We start from the raw sequence: 18,481 nt of genomic DNA on the forward strand, positions 1-18,481 counted from the left end.
CAACCAGTTGTGCGACCGACCTTGGAAAATATCTCATCCGGCTCAGGCAGTTTAGTTCAAACCAACGAAATCTGACGTGGAAGCGGTCCTGGAAAGCGATCGTGTGGCAGGCCAGGTATTCGGTGCAAGTGTGGCTCATTACGAGCAGATAGCCGTCGATTTATATCAGGCACCATATCAACGGCTGCGAAGACTATGTTTGGTAACTATGGGGTAGTCAGCCACCTTTACCAACACATAGCATAGAGGCAATACCTCACCATATTGAGCTCTGCATTGGAATTCAAGAATGTGTCGTGATCAGGTGGTTATCCAGTGCCTCAGTCATCAGGCAATCCACTACATAAGTATTCCTCGGCACCCCCGTGACAGTTACTATTGTCTATACTAATTCACTATATCTTCCACCGTCAATAGACTTTTCTGAATCTCTTACAGCGGCGTTGTGATGTTATAATTATTAAGGAGAATAGATTTATAATCCTTCTTAAGGCCTTCAAGAGAATCCTCATGATGGCAAGCCGAGCCCACACACTGGCCCTTCCTCTCCCTCGGTCTCCATGTTTGAGTGCCTTTCTACAGTCGAGCCCCATGCACTCTGACCCATCGTGTCTGGCCACATGCCGGGGAGCATAAAATTCGCCAGCTCACTGGACATGTTGCCCTCAGCAAAGATGGGCGAAGGGGTCTTATTGGGGATATACCCTTCCTGCAACAGACTATTGACTATCATGTCGATATCAAAGGCAGAACCTTGGCTTGGATCAAGTTGAGGTTGTCCACTGGCGGGTTCCACATGAGTCGGCGAGGGGATTTGCTCCACCGAGATTACCTCCTCCTGCTGCTGCTGCAGTAACTCGAAAGCTCGGATGATCTCGGTGAGCATTGCCCCATATCGACGCACAAGGGATGCTCCGGAACCGCGAAAAAGAGGTAGCGTGTCTCGACATCGAGCGAGCATCTCCGTCACCTCATCATGAGGCACAGTGACGAGATCGGACCGAATCTCGTATTGGTGGAAACAGTAGATGAGTATAGCGCAAGAGATGAAGAAATGATACAAATTGACCCAATGCACATTGAGTTGTTTTCGGAAAGCTGCATGGTGAAAGACGTTGACAGAAAGGCTGGCAGATCTCTTGAGGGTGGCCATGAAGGTTGATGAGACGCTTGGAATGAGTGGCGAAGGCTGATGAAGAGCCATCATCATTTGGTGGTATTGTACGTCGTCGAGTAACTATTCAAATTCAGTTCCATTGACTAAGTGAAAGAGAGAAATACGACATACGTGTCGCTTGACACTGTCATCTGAGAACGGTACGACAGTAGCATTGAATCGACTCCACATGTACCATTGCCTCACCTGATGGACATACTTGGCCACTACTTTCTCTCGCTGAGCGGTGGTATCGCGTTCATTTGGTCTCGATACTCCATACAGTGACTCATAGATCTGGCCATAGAGCCGTCTAGCTTGCAGGTGATGGACCCAGAGTGCCTCGCTTGAAGCGGTGGCATATTTACCCTCCGGCCACATAGTCAATGGCGGCAGCTAGAGCCAATAAGCAAATTGCCAGATGGGACAGCAGAACACGCTACCAGCTTACCTCCACATCGATATCCTCGTCTTTGATGGACGCCGGGCGGTTTAGAGTGAACATCGTCAACCTATCAAGGCTATAAAACGCCCAAAAAAGGTCTTTACGTCTTTGATTTCGTGCAGATATCGTGGCAGGCTCCTCGTCGACAGCAGGCCAAGAAGGATACACTGTAGGCAGGTATATGTCGTCGCGACGATGAAGGCTGATAGCGATAGCAGTACGTCCAGTCAGGCCGACCAGCTGCCACAGACTTGACCCGTTGGGCTCGTGGATGGCAAGTTCACAGAGGAGCGTCAATGCTTCAACACAGGCCTACGTCAAGCAAGTCAGGTAGATAGTCTAGAAGTAATGGAAGAAACTTGTCTCACGAGGTCCTCTCTCGATGTCACAGACGCCAGTTCCTTCATTCCAATCGCGCGACAAGCAGTTGCTCGAGCGTCCGTTGTGACGTCCTCACCATTTACGGCCGCCGCCATACACATTGCCAGATAAACTGTGATAAAGCATCTAAATCGATTATTCGCATACTCGAGAGCCATGAGGCCATCCGGGCCATATACCAATCGACAATCTTCCTCGAGCTGTGTCTGTCCAATAATCTTGTCTAGATTGCTAGGACCATGCTTGGCTGATTCGAGCAGGGACCGTATAATACTGCGTGTTTCTTCCATGCTTGGGAGTTCATTGAGACTGCTCGAAGTGGAGACCTCATGACCAATTAGTTGATTCAACGATCTATTTGAAGATCCATCGTCCTGGTCCCAATCATCGAACTCATCAGAGAAGTTGTAGTCCCGTAGTCCAAAAGTGGTGAGAACGAAGCCTGGCAAAGATTGTGGACGAAAATTCTGGGAGAGAATGGGATGATCGTTCGTCGCAAGCAGCGCCAGAGGCCATACGGGCAAGGAGCTGGAAGAACCCGACGACTGTAAGAAGGTCTCGGGAGAGTGTCCGATATGTTGTCCACCCTCGAGCGTATCATTGTGCACGCCCAATTTCCTCTGAAGACAAGCGATTTGTTTCTTTAAGCGTGCTGTTTCATCCCTCAGTTCGTTGTTCTGGCTATGGAGGAGAATCAACATCAGTCGCAGTTGCCTTAAGCAGGTGAACTGTTGGACATACCGTGTGAGCCTACGATCTGCGGTATTGTTTGGCGCCTCGCAAGGCACAGATGCCAAAACGCATCCTGTACAACGCGGAATGAGTCGATCACACTTTGGCGCATGAGAAAGAAATAACACGCGAGATTCTTGGACGACCTGCCTTCTTCTTATGGACGGAGCATCGCTTGCAAGCTCGACGAGCATATGGCGGGGATGGTGCCGTCGGAGGATCGGACATGGCTGCTGTTGCCCCAGGGTTCTACATAAAGAGATTTAAGAACGGCCTGTGTGTCTGTAGAAGGAGGGGGAGATGTGTCTGATCTAGTGGGGCTTGCTATCCCACGTGACAGCTTGGTGAGTTATTAGTGGTGGAGGCTGGATCATGGTAAGTGGACAGAAGCCCGTGAAGCAAATACACAACTATCGTACAACTTTGCAGCCACATTTCTTAGCCAATTCAGGGTCTATTGATACACAGGTAATTTGACTTATGCCGATCCGGACAAATGAGGGAGGTCCGAATCGAAACAAGTGTTCCTCTATATTTGGGAAAATCCCCGGTCACCACTCCTGTCGGAAATACGTCCGGTGCCGCTACGTCCTACCGTGATTCGATGGAAAATGCTCGTGCGACTGATTACCTCAACAAGAGGACTTTAAATCCTCTCCACAGTCTTCTCCATCTTGAGTCTCTTCGTCACACCCCCACTCTCGTTGCGTCGACATGGGAGTGACCCGGATCATACTCGACACTGACCTGGCGATGGGCAATGGTGGCAATATCGACGATGGCTTCGCCCTCGCTCTGGCTCATGCCGACCCAGAATTACATATTGATATGATCACGACCGTTTATGGGAACACCGACGTCGAAAGCGCTACGGTCCTCACCGGGGTAGTCGCAAAGCATCTCGAAATCCATGATACTCCAATATTTCGCGGCGCCGCGACCCCTTTAATACGGCCTAATCAAAAATGGTCTCCTGCTCCTCACGTCGCTGCCCTGAAGGGTCTGTCTCAATCCTGCTGTCCTTCTCCCGGCTACGCTCCAATGGCGATCATTGAGCACATCTTAGCCAACAAAGATCAAATTACCGTCGTTGCGATTGGACCTCTGACGAATATTGCACTGGCTTTACTCCTAGAACCTCAAATAGCCACGGACATCAAAGAGCTTGTTGTTATGGGTGGCACGTTTTTCGGCTCTACAGGTTTCCATGATAAACCCGGCGAGACAAACGTTTTCACCGACCCAGAAGCGGCGCAAACGGTCCTGCGTTCTGGTATCCCTCAACGATGGGTAGGTCTCGACTGCACCCTACAAGTCCGCTTAACGAAGAAACAAGCAAAAGACCTCGAAGCGTCCCCTTCAGAGTTTGCTGCGTTTGCAGGGCATGCTGCAGGTGCTTACATCGATTGCCAGGCTGCTCGGTACCCGGGACGACCCCGTTCAGACTCATGCCCGGTGCATGATGCCTTGGCAGTAGCGGTTGTTTCTCGACCTGATATCTGCGAATTTAAAGAGGTTTTTGCTTCAGTCATTACGGGTGAAGGTGAAGCGAGAGGAGTGATCATTACAGATCAATTAGAAGGACCCAGACCTCCTAAGCCAAACTGCCGTGTTGCTGTAGCTGTCAATACGAAGGCATTTGAGAAACACTTCTTTAGCCTCATACAGACATTATAGGTTAGAATAGCGTAATACTGATGTCGCTCATGGTGTGCTGGGCGCGCGCATGCATGCCATTTCTCAGATTTCTTACTCTGGCCTTCGATCTTGCCTAATCCTGTTCTCCCTTCCTCTCTGAAGACGTAAGTTTCGTTTTCCCTACCTGGACTCTTGTCTGCTTTATTGCTAAGTCCGATTTCAACTGCCAAGAGAAGGTTCTAGAATTACTACTTGAAGGCGAGTGGAGCCAGCCGTATCATTGTCAGCCTGACTATTGAGTATTCTGGTAGGCAGGCAACCGACTGGACTTACTATTGAGGAAGAACGCCAGCGATAATTGAGATACACTCGGTTGACACTGCATGAAGTAGTAAACATACCTGATAATGAAGCTCCCTACATTTATATGACCAACACTTAACTTGCCCATCGACCTCAGGTTGAGTCATGGGATATAACACCAAGCTCGTTGAAAGTGGATCGCATCTTACAACCTAGAATCCTGCTGATAGCACGTCAAGCCATCCATACTGTGAAACAACACAGTGTAAATTGGCCTGCGAACCCCTTTCAAGTCACGGGATCACTACCAAAAGTCGGGCAAATTCCCGGTGGCTAGAGAGGAGATGTCGGGAATTCGTCCGGTATCTTCGATGGAAAATCTCGAGCCTCGAACTCCATACCAACAAGTACAGCTTATTCTTGTGGTGCAAATTACAATACCAGTCGGAGCATGATGATGTTGATGATGCTTGCCGGAACTGTGCCTGTAATAAACGTGCGTCCTGACACGTGCGCTGTAACACTTGCATCCAAACAGCCATTGACGAACAACATGAATATATAAGAACGTGCTCGAGCGGACGAGCTGCATTCCCCTCTGAATACAGCTTCAGCCACTTACAATATTCAACACACGCAGCAGCATGGCCCTAAAGCCAGATCACAAAGACTTGCAGGCCAGCGAGCTGCACTTTCTTTCGCAAAATGGTGCAGATAGGATGAAGACGCTGGACGATCTCATTGAGGACTCCATGGTAGCAGGGTACGTCGACCCAATGCTCCAGCTCGACTCGGAAGAGAACGCTCGGTTGGTGAGAAAGATTCACTGGCAGTAAGAAATCAACTCTCGGGATTGCAATTGAGAAATGCTAACTCCCGACAGCCTCCTCCCAGTTATGTGTATCGCGTACATCACTCAGTCGCTGGACAAAGGTACACTCGGTACTTCATCCATCATGGGCTGGCAGCAAGATGTTGGTGCCTTCGGTCAGGATTATGCCCTCACCTCGACCTTTCTCTGGGCAGGTGTCATCGTCGGCGAACCAATCGTGAACCAGCTGAACCGACGACTTCCCGTGGCCAAAGTGCTTGGTGGAGCCATGGTGATGTGGACAGTGGTGAGTGGTCGGAACGTACACTCTATCATCAGCCGTGCACTAATGCTTCACCAACAGCTCATCTTCGCGCTCGCTTTTACTAAGAACGTGCCGGGTGTATGGGCTATTCGTTTTCTGCTCGGCTTCTTCGAGTCGGCTTTCGCTCCTTGCCTCCTGGCTATCACCGTTCAGTGGTACCGCAAGAAGGAGCAGCCAATGGTCACCACGGTTTGGCAAGCGGCGTTCGGAGCCGCTCAAGGCTTCTCTTCTCTTATGGGGTATGCCTTTATCCAAGTCGATAATACTCGCAATCTTCGCGGTTGGCAGTGGCTCCATATTCTGGTGGGGATCCTCTCACTCAGCTCAAGTCGTAAGTCGGAATCCAATTTTTACATGTCAGATATTAAAAGTCAATCACAGTCATCATCTTGGTGTTTCTCCCAGACTCACCGACCAAAGCTCGTTGGGCTACCGAAGAAGAGAAGATCAAATTTGTGGAGCGCGTCCGCGAGAATGATCAGGGTATTCAAGCGAAGCACTGGAAATCCGGTCAATTAAAAGAAGCCTTCCAAGACCCACTCGCCTGGCTTCTCGTAGGAATGATCTTTGTCCAAACATTGGTCAATGGGGGTCTCTACACCTTCAACTCACTGCTCATCAACAAGGCATTCGGATTCGATGCTGCAACAGCTCAACTTCTAGGCATCCCATTGGCGGTCTTCACGATTCTCTTATACTTCCTCATTGGCTGGGCCGTCACGAAGACCGGCCAAACCATCTACTGCATCATTACATACGTGATCATCAATATGGTCGGTTCGATCATTTTGATCAAGGTCCCCCCCAGTAGCGACACCCGTGGTGGACTACTTGTCTGCTATTACTTCATGCAGTGCATCCAGGCGCTCAACCCGTCCCTGTACTCTCTACTCTCGCGTAACATCGCTGGACACACGAAGAGGTCAATCGTATATGCCTTCTTCTGTAAGTGGCCTTTCAAATATTAAAACCAATCGCTGACAAATCCTTCAGTCGTCGCTTGGGCAGGAGGAAATGCTGTTGGCCCTCAGCTGTTTCAGGCGAAATGGGCGCCGAGATACTTCAACACCCTGTACATCCATATCGGCCTTTACGTGACTCTAATCATAGTTCTCCTAGCCATGAGACACTTGATTGTCAGAAGAAACGCCAAACGTGATGCCTCCCTTGTCGGGGAGAACGTCCACGCGCACGCTTTCGAAGATATGACGGATCTCCAGAACACCGAATTCAGATATTCGTACTGATTACACTCGGCGTCGTCGAACTGTTCATTAGAATTGAGGTGTATTTGAACGATGGGAAGACAGTTGAGACGAAGGCTAGAGGAAGAAACGTTTAACGGGGCTCGGGTCTCGATAAGATTTGGTGCGCACAATCCTGCAGACCAAGTTTTATAATCTAAACCATAGTTGACATACAAACCCACCATGAAGCCAAACATTCAGTCGTATTTGATACCATCACTTCGCCTGTCTGCCTACTATATAGAGCTCCCAGGGGCTCCGGGACGCCAAATCTCTGTCCTCATCAGCCGATTATTCTGCTTGTGTGGACTTGATAGCGATTAATCTATAGGATAAGGTAAGAGAGACTGTTAGCTTTGGCCCATAAGCGGGGGTAAAATGAGTAAACTGCGAGTCTCTCCTGCGCTCTCATGGAACGGTTTGCGTGCGTGCCCATATATAATACAGTAGGCACTTCATCAGAAGGAGCTGCTTTACCAGAGTCTCTCTGCCACCGTGTACCCTGAAACCACCCACGAAAGCCACTTGGTCGGTATAAACCTCCCGTACATAAGGCGTGATTTGGTGTTGTAATAGCGTTATTGCAGCAAGTCATCTCATACTGCCAGATGCTCCGTCGTTTTGAAGCACGATTCGACCGCGTTGATGACCGTGTCCTGCTCAGCGCCTTGGATGGCGAAGCAGAGCGGCAAACGGAGGACCGTTATGCTTACTCGTGTGGGATGTTTCTCTTCTCCCACAAATCGACCCTATCGAAGCACTGAATTTTGGCGTAGGTAGCGGCATGTAGTAAAGACGCACCTAGATTGATCGGTTCTTCAAATATGTCGTGCATCGCCTGTTGTAGAGCTGGTTCCGGATCAGTATATAAAACAGATGTACGCTATGCTAACAGCATTCAGGTTTTCCTGTTGAGATCTCGACGGGGACGACCTAGAGAAGTGCTCAGCACACAACTAAGTAGTTGACAGGTCACGCAGGACGCAGTCGAATAGAGTCAACCAGTCTAGAGCCGCACTCACTGGCTTCCATAATCAATGGAAAGGATTAGTATCTTCTGGAAATCACTCCATATCCCGTGAGTTGGCTCGAATTAGTCAACACGAGTGCATTGCCATCGCCTATGTCCTCACTCCACAGGCTGTGACAAGCGTGCATCAGTCACACGATTTGATCATCACTATGTCTTCTGTCGTTGATTTCATCGTCCAGCTCCGACTCGGTCAGCCTTCTGAGCCTTAGATCAAACCTCCTAGGTCTTTCCCTATCTCTTCGGAGACCCGAATGCATACTCATGGTAGTGCTCCTACCGCCATGTATGCCGAGAATGGCCAGTGTACCACCAATGATCTTTTCAATGCAGCTAGCTAGCCAATCTCTCAATCTCTGACTAAAGGCAAAGACTAATGCCACAATTGCAATGACAATCGAGATAGGGAAGACCACAGCTGCAATTAGCCCAAGCGTCAGCTGTCCACTATCCTCCTCCTTGAGATTCATGCCAAACCAGGTAGCCAGGAAGGACATCGGTAAGAAGATGATAGTGACGACGGTGAAAAGCAGCATGATTCGACCATGTCTTGCCGAGTCTTCCACTTGATATCGATTCGTCCTGGCCTCGGCCAGGCTGCTTTGCTTCTGTTTGAGGTCCATTTGGGCTTGGATCTCGGTGTATGCTATCTTTGCGGTCCGAGCAATCCCTGCCCAAGTGTTTCTCCGTTCCTTGACAATGTCGCTGACGGTGCGCAAGCTGCGGGATTTCTGAGTGCGAGTCAATGCCCGTACCATGTCGTCCTGTCTTCCCAGGATGTAGTCTATGCATTCAAGCTCGTCGATTATATCCTTGATCTGACTGAAAAGCGTGGCCTCGACACTGATTGAGAAAGCGGCGTCTTCAAGCTTGCGGGAGACTTCAAGTAGTGATGTTTGATTGATCTGCAATTCTTCGAGTTCTTGAGATGTGAAGCAGAACCGGGTAAATGCAGCCTTCTGTTTGTCGCGAATTACTCCAATGGCGGCAGCGTAGAATTCAAGGAACCATTTGTCGGCTTCGAGTTGGCGCTGGAAGAACACGCCTGTACAATGCTCAACGATGACGGCGGCTAGGTCATTTGCACTTCGCAGAGGAGGCTCAAGGCCGCGCTCAAGGTGTTCGATGACACCGTGATACACGTCTGCAGAATCGTAGCATCCGTTGAATCTGCCAGGAAATGCTGTGATCACTAAATCCGGCATCGGTTCGTCATTATCCTGCCCGTTCGACCCTTTCCCCTTAATGATCCAAAGCCACAGCTGATCCACTACAAGTAGCTTCGCTTCCTGTTCAGACGTCATCTCTGCCGTGAATCTTTGCATGACTTGGTCATACTTTGGAAGAGACCTCGTCATGCCAAAATCATGGTAGTACGCTTGATGAAGAGTGCGGCGATCGTGGAGTGGGGAGGTATCATGGTGTAGGTACATTTTTATCAATTCGCTGTCGGCCTGTCCACTGATCTCCCGTCCTTCTCTGGCCTCTTGAATCAATTCTTGTCTCTGTTTCCACGATTGTGCTAGTTCCCAGTTGAGATAAGGCAGGTATAGAACGAGGTTGTTCCTAGGACCCTTGGTTGACTCACTGGTCGAGTCAGACTGTTCATCCTCCAGATCAATCGAGAACGGAGTGCAGGTGGGCCCCATGAATCGTGTCTGGATTTGATCAGAAGCCTTCCCGTGGAAGAGATGAGCCCACAAGTCCTTCCTTAATAGCGGGTTGATCTTGACAGGGGTAGATGGCCGTTGGGAGTTATGGTCTTGCATGGAGATGTGCCTCTCTTCACAAACCTTCTCCATCAAGTCTTCTATCCAGCTCATGCAATTCGATCGCAGGTGGACCCAGCGAATGCTTGTCCTGTGGCCCTTGATTTCACTCATGATCTCTGAGGGGCCACGCTGCAGGAGACTGTCGACAGTGGGCTTCCTGAATGTCATTCCATCCTTTGGGAGACGAGAAGACGGATCAATATCCAGAATCGTTGCATGTTTAACCACGCTATCGTCCTGCTCGCAGGCATAATTGCGTGCGGCAGCTGTTCTTCCGGAGTCCGAGCTCGCTACCGTGCCTGACTTTTCAGACGACTCGCGAGCAAGGAGATGTGATAGAGATGTTGTCATGTTGGACCTTAGGAAGCTGCGCTACAGGCCTAGTGGCAGACTCATTAACTTTGAGCCACAAGGAGTTTGAATATACAAAAGAAGAGCCATTTTGGTAGTCCACTTCACGAGGCTATATCTCAAGCCCCTCCAGGCAATCTAGTCCGTTCCGCCTCGCTACCCCGCTAGGCATCAATCGCCTAGAAGACAGGCCCACCGAGCCATAAACCAGGGTAAGAACAAGGCTCCGCGGGGTGAGCATCTTTGCCATGCATCCTTAAGGTGGCACCTACATTGCGGTTTGTGTCAACCGAATCAGGGCAACCCCAGAGTTTGAGGCAAATGCAAAGCGCGATGTAGGAGTGGGAAGAAGTGGCTTAGGCGGTGCATCCCGTGTGTTGCAATCCATGATCGTCACCATTTGCAACCTGAGGATGCAGGGCTATGGCCGCCCTGCTGTGGATATATGCAACGATAGCATGCAGGTGGAGAGGCACCGGCAGAGCTCAGGTTTGCATAGCCTCCAGGGACCAGGGTTTGGCGAAAGTCCAACAGGGGGCTGTGCTGATGTTGATGTTGTGATGGCCTGGTTTGTGACCTCAGCCTGACATAATTATCACCTGTAGAGTAATTGCACATTGGGGAGTTCGATGCATTCAAAGCCTTGCGAGACGAGATCGAAATGCCCCTGAATGTCAAGGCGACCACGACACCCACCGACCAAAAACGCACTTTAATATTTCGCAGTGCGAATAAGCGGGCTCAGTGTTTGTAGGTGCTATCACACGGGTATTCCACATGCACAGGAGTCGACACGAGTGGCTTTCTGATATAGGTGACTTGAGATTGACCCAGGCGGCTGTTTGGCACCAGCCGCTTCCAAGAGCCTTCTGGCGTGGCTATGATTTGGATTTGATTGGCTTTGTTGGGTGAGCGAGCCTGTTATTTTAGTGACGGGGAATTGTACAAAGCTCGCGTAGGGTATCGGTGCTGCCAGTAGCACCATTAGGCTCCCAGTTAGGGGATGATGAAGCCCGAGGGCCCCCCACGGCCGCCCACACCCGGCCCATTGCCAGAGGGCTAAGGTTTCTTGATCCTTCAGGCACGCCGTGACCCCACTCGCTGCTCGAAGAATTATTATCGTCATATATTAAATCTCCAACCTTTGCCGTACACATGATCTGTGAGGGGGTTGTAGCTCAGGGGTAGAGCGCTCGCTTTGCAAAGCCTTAATTGCGAGATGTCGCGTGTTCGATTCGCGCCAGCTCCAGAGACATGTTTCCAATATTTTTGCCTGACTTCTATATTTTTACCGTTTCCTGATCTGATCAGCAGTCCTAGGAATGCCTACTGCCTAGAGAATTCGCTGAGCCTTTTTGCACTTTTGAGTTCGTGCTGCGTCAGGAGTCGAAAAGAACACTACGGCGGAGGGCAAATGCTTTCATCCCACTTCATTCTTGTACTGAAAACCTCACCGTAGCTCACGTGATCCGTATCGATCTGACAGGCGACCGATTGTAACTGCGCCGCCAGAAATATTCAAGAGGCCGTGCCTGGGTCTTGACAAAGTCTATTTTTGTTTTCTTGTCGAGGCTTGAGATTTCTCACATCATCTGAGTATATCTTTGGTTCTCCAAAACTCTGCTCTTGATCTCTTTCACCACCCTCGCTCAATCCTTTCCTCGCGAGAATACCAGACATGAACGGCACCAAGCCTGGGCCTTCAGTGGCCGATCTGGCTGCCATGACCACAGAAGAGAGAATGGCGGGCATGGAGCACTCTGAAGTCCGCTACTTCACTAGGTAATCATAGTTGGGTGTACGGTCAGGAAATCTAGCTGACTCTCCCGCAGCTATGATCATCATGGAATCCACGAAGAAATGCTGGTAATTATCCTCCCAAGGCACTTTCGGCTGGTTCTAATATCCAATCCCAGAAAGATGAAGTCCGGACCAGGTCCTACCGAGACTCCATCTACCAGAACAAGCATCTCTTCAAAGACAAGGTCGTTCTCGATGTTGGCTGCGGTACTGGCATCCTCAGCATGTAAGTGCCCTGACCCTACAAGATACCGAAATTTTCTGACCGTTCCAGGTTCGCCGCAAAGGCTGGCGCAAAACATGTGATTGGCGTCGACATGTCGAGCATCATCAACAAAGCCAGAGAGATTGTCGCAGCGAACGGATTAACGAGCAAAGTTACCCTTCTCCAGGGCAAAATGGAAGAGGTGGAAATGCCAGTTCAGCACCTAAATGATGGCAAGGTTGATATCATTATTTCCGAGTGGATGGGATATTTCCTTCTCTATGAGAGCATGCTTGACACGGTGCTTTACGCACGGGACAAGTATCTGGTCCCAGGAGGGAAAATATTCCCTGACAAGGCTACCATCTACATGGCAGCCATTGAGGATGGAGAGTATAAGGAAGACAAGATCGGATGTAAGTGGAAAGCCGGAACATGTTGGAGTTTGCAGCTGACATCCTCTAGTCTGGGACAACGTCTATGGATTCGATTACTCGCCCATGAAGGAGAGTGCCCTGACAGAACCACTGGTTGATACCGTGGAACTGAAGGCTCTGGTCACAGACCCCTGCCCAGTCTTCACCATCGACCTCAACACCGTCCAGGTCTCCGACCTCGCATTCTCCGAACCATTCCAACTCCGAGTGCAGAGGAATGACTTCATCCATGCTCTCATTGCATGGTTCGATATTGATTTCCAAGCATGCCATAAGCCCATTCGATTCTCGACAGGCCCGCACACCAAATACACCCACTGGAAGCAAACTGTCTTCTACCTGCGGGAAGTCTTGACTGTGGAGGAAGGTGAGCACGTGCGTGGGTTCCTCTCCAACAAGCCCAATAACAAGAACCGACGAGATCTCGACATCAAGATCGATTATGAGCTAGCGACCGAGGACAGAACACGGACAGCTGCTGGCTCATGCGAGTACAGAATGTGTTGATTCTTTCGCTATGAATTTGACACATATCTCCGTTCGCACTCAGGTTATCCATTTTTCGTTTTCTCGCACCATGCATAGCAACCAGGTGGCTTTTGGGATGAGAGCGTGGTATGGATTTCTGGTGGTCTTCGGTTCCAAACCCAAGCGAGTCAGAGCACTTTTAGCGATTCGAAAGATTCACAGCACAAAAAGGGCAGCAAGTCAGAGGGGGCCGCTTACCAGCGAGAGCTGCAACGATCAAAAATGACCGTAATGAAGAAATCCCAGGAACCGAAAACTCAAGCTCCTCGTTTATTTATACATGAGATACCCCACGAGTTGATGCTGATTTTTGACAACATGGAGCTTTTTCACGATGGACATATGAATAGAGAATCAGAGAAGCAGGGAATCAGAGAGTCAGAGAGTCAGAGACATGACTTCACTTCTGTTTATTGTATCATTGCCGACTGAATAACCGACTTTGCCTAAGGGCCACCAATCAGTACTCGGTACGTCGTATCGAATTGGCGATTAGTTATCCGGACACAGACGCATCCCGTCCCCATATTCCCCGTCCTATCCCAGCCAGCCACCGAAACCCCACCGGGCTACCAAGCAGTCCCTAGTTACGAGTAGGCCTCTCAGACCGAGACGAATTGCCTCGGTCCCTTTCCTCGGTGAGATGATTGCTGATTCCCCGCAGAAAGCTGTACATAGCTCTACCGATGGACTGATTTGCCTTTTCACAGATTCATATCTCTCCTGCTGTACTCCGTATGTAAATTTAGCTCCTCAGCAATCTTTGAACTCAGCGCACAAGACACCAGCGTCAGCTGCCACTGCCAATATGCCGGATCCAGGTGTTGGTTTCGAATATCCTCGACAAGACGTCTCATGGCTCAAGAGGGATGTGCTCTTGTTCGCAGTCAGTATCGGGGCAACAGCAAAAGATGAATTACATTTTATCTATGTAAGAGAAGACACCTAGACCTTTCAGCTGGGTCAAAGGACGAACGCGACCGTTTTCTAATCATTGTCAACAGGAATTACACCCCAAGTTTGCCGTCTTCCCTACCTATCCCATCATCCTACGTTAGTCCTGCCTAACGCGGTCACCTCCTATCTGGCTCATGGAGTCATGGCTGATTTCCACATCTAGCATTCAAGAAGACCACGCAAGAGGTCATCGATTTCTACGCAGCCCAGGAAAGCAATCCAATCCCAGGTGTCCCCAAACTCGATTCGAGACGAGTGCTAGATGGTCAACGCCGCATTGAATTCCTGAAGCCCTTGCCCACCACCTCCGAGGGCCGCAAGTTCGAGCTCCGCAGCAAAGTCCTCGGTGTCTACGACAAAGGCAAGCCCGGGACGGTCGTTGAGAGCGAAACGCTCATCGTCGACAAAGAGACGGATGAGGTCTACACCAGAGCAGTCGGGAGTGGATTTTTCGTCGGCCAGGGTGGATGGGGTGGCCCCAAAGGCCCCTCCACCGTCAACTACCCGCCACCCAAGGGCAAGGAGAACAGCCCTGACAAGATCCACGAGATCCAGTTGACGCCCGAGAGTGCGCATCTGTACAGGTAAGACGTTCTCAAACCCTGGGGAGGGGAGGCATACCTCTGAGGGCCGATTACTGATCCAAGCCTCGCAGATTGAATGGCGACTACAACCCACTGCACGCAACACCCGAGCCAGGCCAGAAGATGGGCTTCGGCGGCCCCATCATGCACGGCCTCTTCAGCTGGAACGCATCCGCCCATGCCCTGCTGAAAGAGCTTGGAGGCAGTGACCCAGAGAACATAAAGGACTTCCAAGCCCGATTCGCCGCCCCCGTCAAGCCTGGCGTCAAGATCCTTGTCAAGATGTGGCGCACCGGTGAGGTCAAGGACGGCTTCGAGGAGATCAGGTTCGTCACCGAGGTCGACGGAAAGGTCGTATTGAGCAATGGCCGGGCCTCGATACGTGTCGTTGATGGCAAGAGTAAGCTGTGAACTGCCTAAGTACTGGGCCATGTGGCTTCGCTATATCACGTGCCATCGTGGACTGGGCTTGGAGCTGTGTTAAAGTCGAGTCGGAGAGACGCAAAGGCGGCCTGTATACTTGCTCCAGATCCTGGCAGAGGCAATGCTATGGGCGTGGACCAAAAGACATGGCTTCCCATCAAGACTGATAGGTTCGCAATAGCTAAGAATGAACGGTCGTTGAATCAATGTGGCTAGTAGAGCCACGCGGCTCTCAAGATATAGCTGACCATATCAGAGGATGCCCATGTTGAATGCAATACGTAGAAAAGCTCTACAGTAAGAGTAAGGCAGCGCGTGCCCGGGATCGAGGAGGCTGAAGTGTGGTGTAGGTGCGACGGCACTCTTGCGCGCTGCGGTTTTCGTACGAGAACATCTTCGCACAATTGCCTTGAGCTTGAGCTTGGCCCTAGTCGGAACTATTCACAGCAATAATTATTTACAATTATGAGCTACGTACTATAGAGGCCTACCACGGTGCCAATAGTATCACCCAATTTGACTCCAAGAACTGTAGATTATTTGTTCATGGAGGGTCCTCTACGGAAGATGATCGGCCGTTGAATATAGATTTGCAATTTGGCAATTTGGCAGCAATTCTGCATCATAACTACATGTACTCATGCCACTGGAGCTTCTCATAATGCAATCCAACGCTTTCTAAGCGAGGAAGCCAGGGGCAAGGGAGGTGATTCCGAAATCCGCTATTTAAGCACTCTTCTCCTGAGGCTTTGACCCTTTGGGCATTTCCACCTGCTCTCCCGTAGTAGGGTGTTTCTCCTCCAGAACTCGTTCTCTGGCAAAGTGGTCACTACTTTCAGCATCCTTTTGTCCGTATCGGCCGATCTTGTACCACGGAAGTCTGAAAAGGGCATCCATGCCTTCGAGGCTTCGGCCACTCGTTTCGGGAATGAAGAACCAGGCCCAACATCCTCCGATCACCGTGATCACGGTAAAGAACCAGAATGTACCCTTGGGCGACATACCGCCTGATGAGGTGGGAAGAAGCATGCTTGGGACGGCGCGAGAGTTGCCGTATTGATTGACTGTAAGTATTATGTTAGTAGGATAGCCTTTCCAAGTTCTCGGAGGCTTTGGGAGATCATCAACTTACCAAAGTGGAAGCACATGACCAACGAAGAGCTGATTGCTCTGATTCGTAGAGGATAGATCTCAGAATTCAAGAGATATTGGACTATAAGAACGCAGAAGTTAGTACGGTTTTCATAAATGGCAGTTTAATGAGGGAGTCGCACTTGAATTCCAGCCCATTGCCCAACCAAAACCTGACAGGTAGATCATGACGATTGCACCGGTGCTGGCGTGCTTTTGCGATGGTGTGAATACAGTGTCCGCGTCAATGTTGGGCACGGCGGTCAAGAATGCTGCAACATAGCACATAGAGAGTGCTTGAAGACCGATTCCGATCGACAATGATCGCTTCCTACCGATCACGTCGACGAGGAAGAGAGCACACATAATGGCGGCAACGAACTTTACGACACCGAAGATAGCGGTTGCAAAAAGCCTGTAAAACCATGATTAGCGAAGGTCAATGCGATCTGTCAAAGAGAAACCCACTTCTCATTTTGACCCTTGGTCCCAAGCAAAGCAAACATGTCGGGCGCATATATCGTAATACTCTGAGCTCCGGACCATTGACTGAGCAGTTGCGTACCCAGACCCAGGTAGATACGATAGAAATTATTGGGCATGCAAAACATTTCTCGCACGTAACCCCAGGCACCTTGACCCATGGTTGCCTCCTGTTCCTCGGCCAGTTGATGTTTGATGCCATTGATTTCCGAAACGACATATTCATCATCGGCGGGCAAACCTCGCACGCGCGCAAGATTGGTGACGGCATGCTCTGGCTCGCCCTTTTTGATGAGGAAACGGGGAGACTCATAGTTGAAGAATGACAAGACAAAGATGATTCCCGCAAACATCAGGTGAAGGGACGTGGGAACGACCCAGGAGTTGTAGCTGTTCTTGTTGATGTGCAGGCTGCTACCCCACGAGGCGAAATATGCGAGCTAGGGAGGATGATAAGTACTCAATATCAATCACCAATTCCGGTTTCTGCAACTTACCATGATACCAACGTATACGGATCCAGCGAAGACACAGGTGCAAAGACCTCGGACAGCCCGTGGCGCAATTTCGGAGATATAAACGGGCGCGATAACAGTAGTTTGGCCGATTCCCAGTCCAGCAATGAATCGCCCAGCGTAGACTTGTCCAAGGCGGCCATTGTTTGTCAAGAAAATGACGATTCCCAGGATCCAGAGAACGCAGAGCTGTCGGGTTGCCCAGAGACGCCCAATGCGATCGGCAAGAACGAAAGCAAGAAGGGCTCCACCAACGCTACCGATTTGAACCATGGCGGAGACGTTTCCTTTTACATTGGCAAGGGCCTCCTTGTCGAGTTCGTCGAAATGTAAAAGCTTCTGGAAATGAGCGGTGTTGAAAGTTCCTATGTCAGGGTCAGTCCTTGCCGTTTACACTTGTTTGCGAGTGATACGTACCGCTGATTAACCCCTCGTCCACTCCTCGAGCAGCGCCCATGATGCCGAAAGAGAAAACGGCAAACCATAGTCGCCAGTTGAGGACTTCCTTTGGCTCATCCTCAAGGGATCGGCCGAGCCTGAAGATGTTGAGAGGCTTTCCGCCGCCGCCACCCATGGTGAACGTAAATAATCAAGGAGAACCTGAAAGGATGTTTCTGCACGGATCAGCTCGAGATATGTGTCTCTCTCAACTCGAGGACACAAGAAGCCTTGGGCGATTGACGGGTGGTGGTCAAAAATGGGCGACCAAGTCGAACTTAAGTATTCAACCTGAATTTTCAAGAATTGCAGGGTAGAGTACGTCTGGACTATCCCACACGGCGATGAGAACCCTGCATCGACCAGGCAGGGGTTAGTATACCAATCGTCGAGGAACTTGTATCTACCATGGCATCCCATCCTGGAGCAAGTACGCGGGGGTCTTGAGCCAATCCACGGGGGAGGTGTCACTCGCCAAGCTACTGAGTTCTCGTGGTGCTACATAAGCTCGCTGAAGCAATGCTCGGCAGGTGAGGATTCTGAGCAAGGGGCATGGCAAGCGGCGGTGTTGTGACCAACATGACAGGCTTCGAAAAAGGTTGGGTGGTTCGCTGGCCTCCCAGAAAGACTTCGGGTGCTCGAGATGATCAGCTTGGATGTAACAGTAGGCTGAGGTCGGCTGACGAAATTGCAGCAAAAGAGAGGAGAATGCTTGTAGATCCGGCTCAGTGCCACCCACACTGCCAAGGGAAACTATAATATGCTTGAGGCGTGCTTGAAAAGGCTTCC

General features: G+C 50.3%; 7 protein-coding genes across 7 annotated transcripts; 4 read left to right on the forward strand and 3 right to left on the reverse strand.

The window, feature by feature from the left end:
• Positions 1-508: 508 nt before the first annotated feature.
• A1O9_11591 (uncharacterized protein) lies at positions 509-2,786 on the reverse strand (the record flags this gene model as incomplete). Its single annotated transcript, XM_013399487.1, has 5 exons — positions 509-1,237; positions 1,289-1,552; positions 1,608-1,913; positions 1,970-2,663; positions 2,737-2,786. The coding sequence occupies 5 exons, from the start codon at positions 2,784-2,786 to the stop codon at positions 509-511; spliced, it is 2,043 nt and encodes a 680-aa protein (XP_013254941.1).
• A 642-nt stretch (positions 2,787-3,428) lies between these two features.
• Positions 3,429-4,391, forward strand: A1O9_11592 (uncharacterized protein; the record flags this gene model as incomplete). The annotated part of the gene is made up of 1 exon (XM_013399488.1): positions 3,429-4,391. One exon carries the CDS (start codon positions 3,429-3,431, stop codon positions 4,389-4,391), a length of 963 nt encoding a protein of 320 aa, XP_013254942.1.
• A 983-nt stretch (positions 4,392-5,374) lies between these two features.
• Positions 5,375-7,038, forward strand: A1O9_11593 (uncharacterized protein; the record flags this gene model as incomplete). The annotated part of the gene is made up of 5 exons (XM_013399489.1): positions 5,375-5,487; positions 5,539-5,773; positions 5,831-6,122; positions 6,173-6,736; positions 6,785-7,038. 5 exons carry the CDS (start codon positions 5,375-5,377, stop codon positions 7,036-7,038), a joined length of 1,458 nt encoding a protein of 485 aa, XP_013254943.1.
• Positions 7,039-8,199: 1,161 nt separating this feature from the next.
• A1O9_11594 (uncharacterized protein) lies at positions 8,200-10,191 on the reverse strand (the record flags this gene model as incomplete). The annotated part of the gene is made up of 1 exon (XM_013399490.1): positions 8,200-10,191. The coding sequence occupies one exon, from the start codon at positions 10,189-10,191 to the stop codon at positions 8,200-8,202; it is 1,992 nt and encodes a 663-aa protein (XP_013254944.1).
• A 1,678-nt stretch (positions 10,192-11,869) lies between these two features.
• A1O9_11596 (protein arginine N-methyltransferase 1) lies at positions 11,870-13,140 on the forward strand (the record flags this gene model as incomplete). Its single annotated transcript, XM_013399491.1, has 5 exons — positions 11,870-11,973; positions 12,024-12,057; positions 12,108-12,217; positions 12,266-12,612; positions 12,662-13,140. The coding sequence occupies 5 exons, from the start codon at positions 11,870-11,872 to the stop codon at positions 13,138-13,140; spliced, it is 1,074 nt and encodes a 357-aa protein (XP_013254945.1).
• Positions 13,141-13,969: 829 nt separating this feature from the next.
• A1O9_11597 (uncharacterized protein) lies at positions 13,970-15,113 on the forward strand (the record flags this gene model as incomplete). Its single annotated transcript, XM_013399492.1, has 4 exons — positions 13,970-14,092; positions 14,166-14,214; positions 14,282-14,702; positions 14,774-15,113. The coding sequence occupies 4 exons, from the start codon at positions 13,970-13,972 to the stop codon at positions 15,111-15,113; spliced, it is 933 nt and encodes a 310-aa protein (XP_013254946.1).
• Positions 15,114-15,851: 738 nt separating this feature from the next.
• A1O9_11598 (uncharacterized protein) lies at positions 15,852-17,828 on the reverse strand (the record flags this gene model as incomplete). The annotated part of the gene is made up of 6 exons (XM_013399493.1): positions 15,852-16,189; positions 16,258-16,338; positions 16,400-16,671; positions 16,725-17,179; positions 17,237-17,619; positions 17,672-17,828. 6 exons carry the CDS (start codon positions 17,826-17,828, stop codon positions 15,852-15,854), a joined length of 1,686 nt encoding a protein of 561 aa, XP_013254947.1.
• Positions 17,829-18,481: the final 653 nt, after the last annotated feature.

This window comes from Exophiala aquamarina (assembly GCF_000709125.1).
Source record: "Exophiala aquamarina CBS 119918 chromosome Unknown aczIA-supercont1.18, whole genome shotgun sequence".
Taxonomy (NCBI): domain Eukaryota; kingdom Fungi; phylum Ascomycota; class Eurotiomycetes; order Chaetothyriales; family Herpotrichiellaceae; genus Exophiala; species Exophiala aquamarina.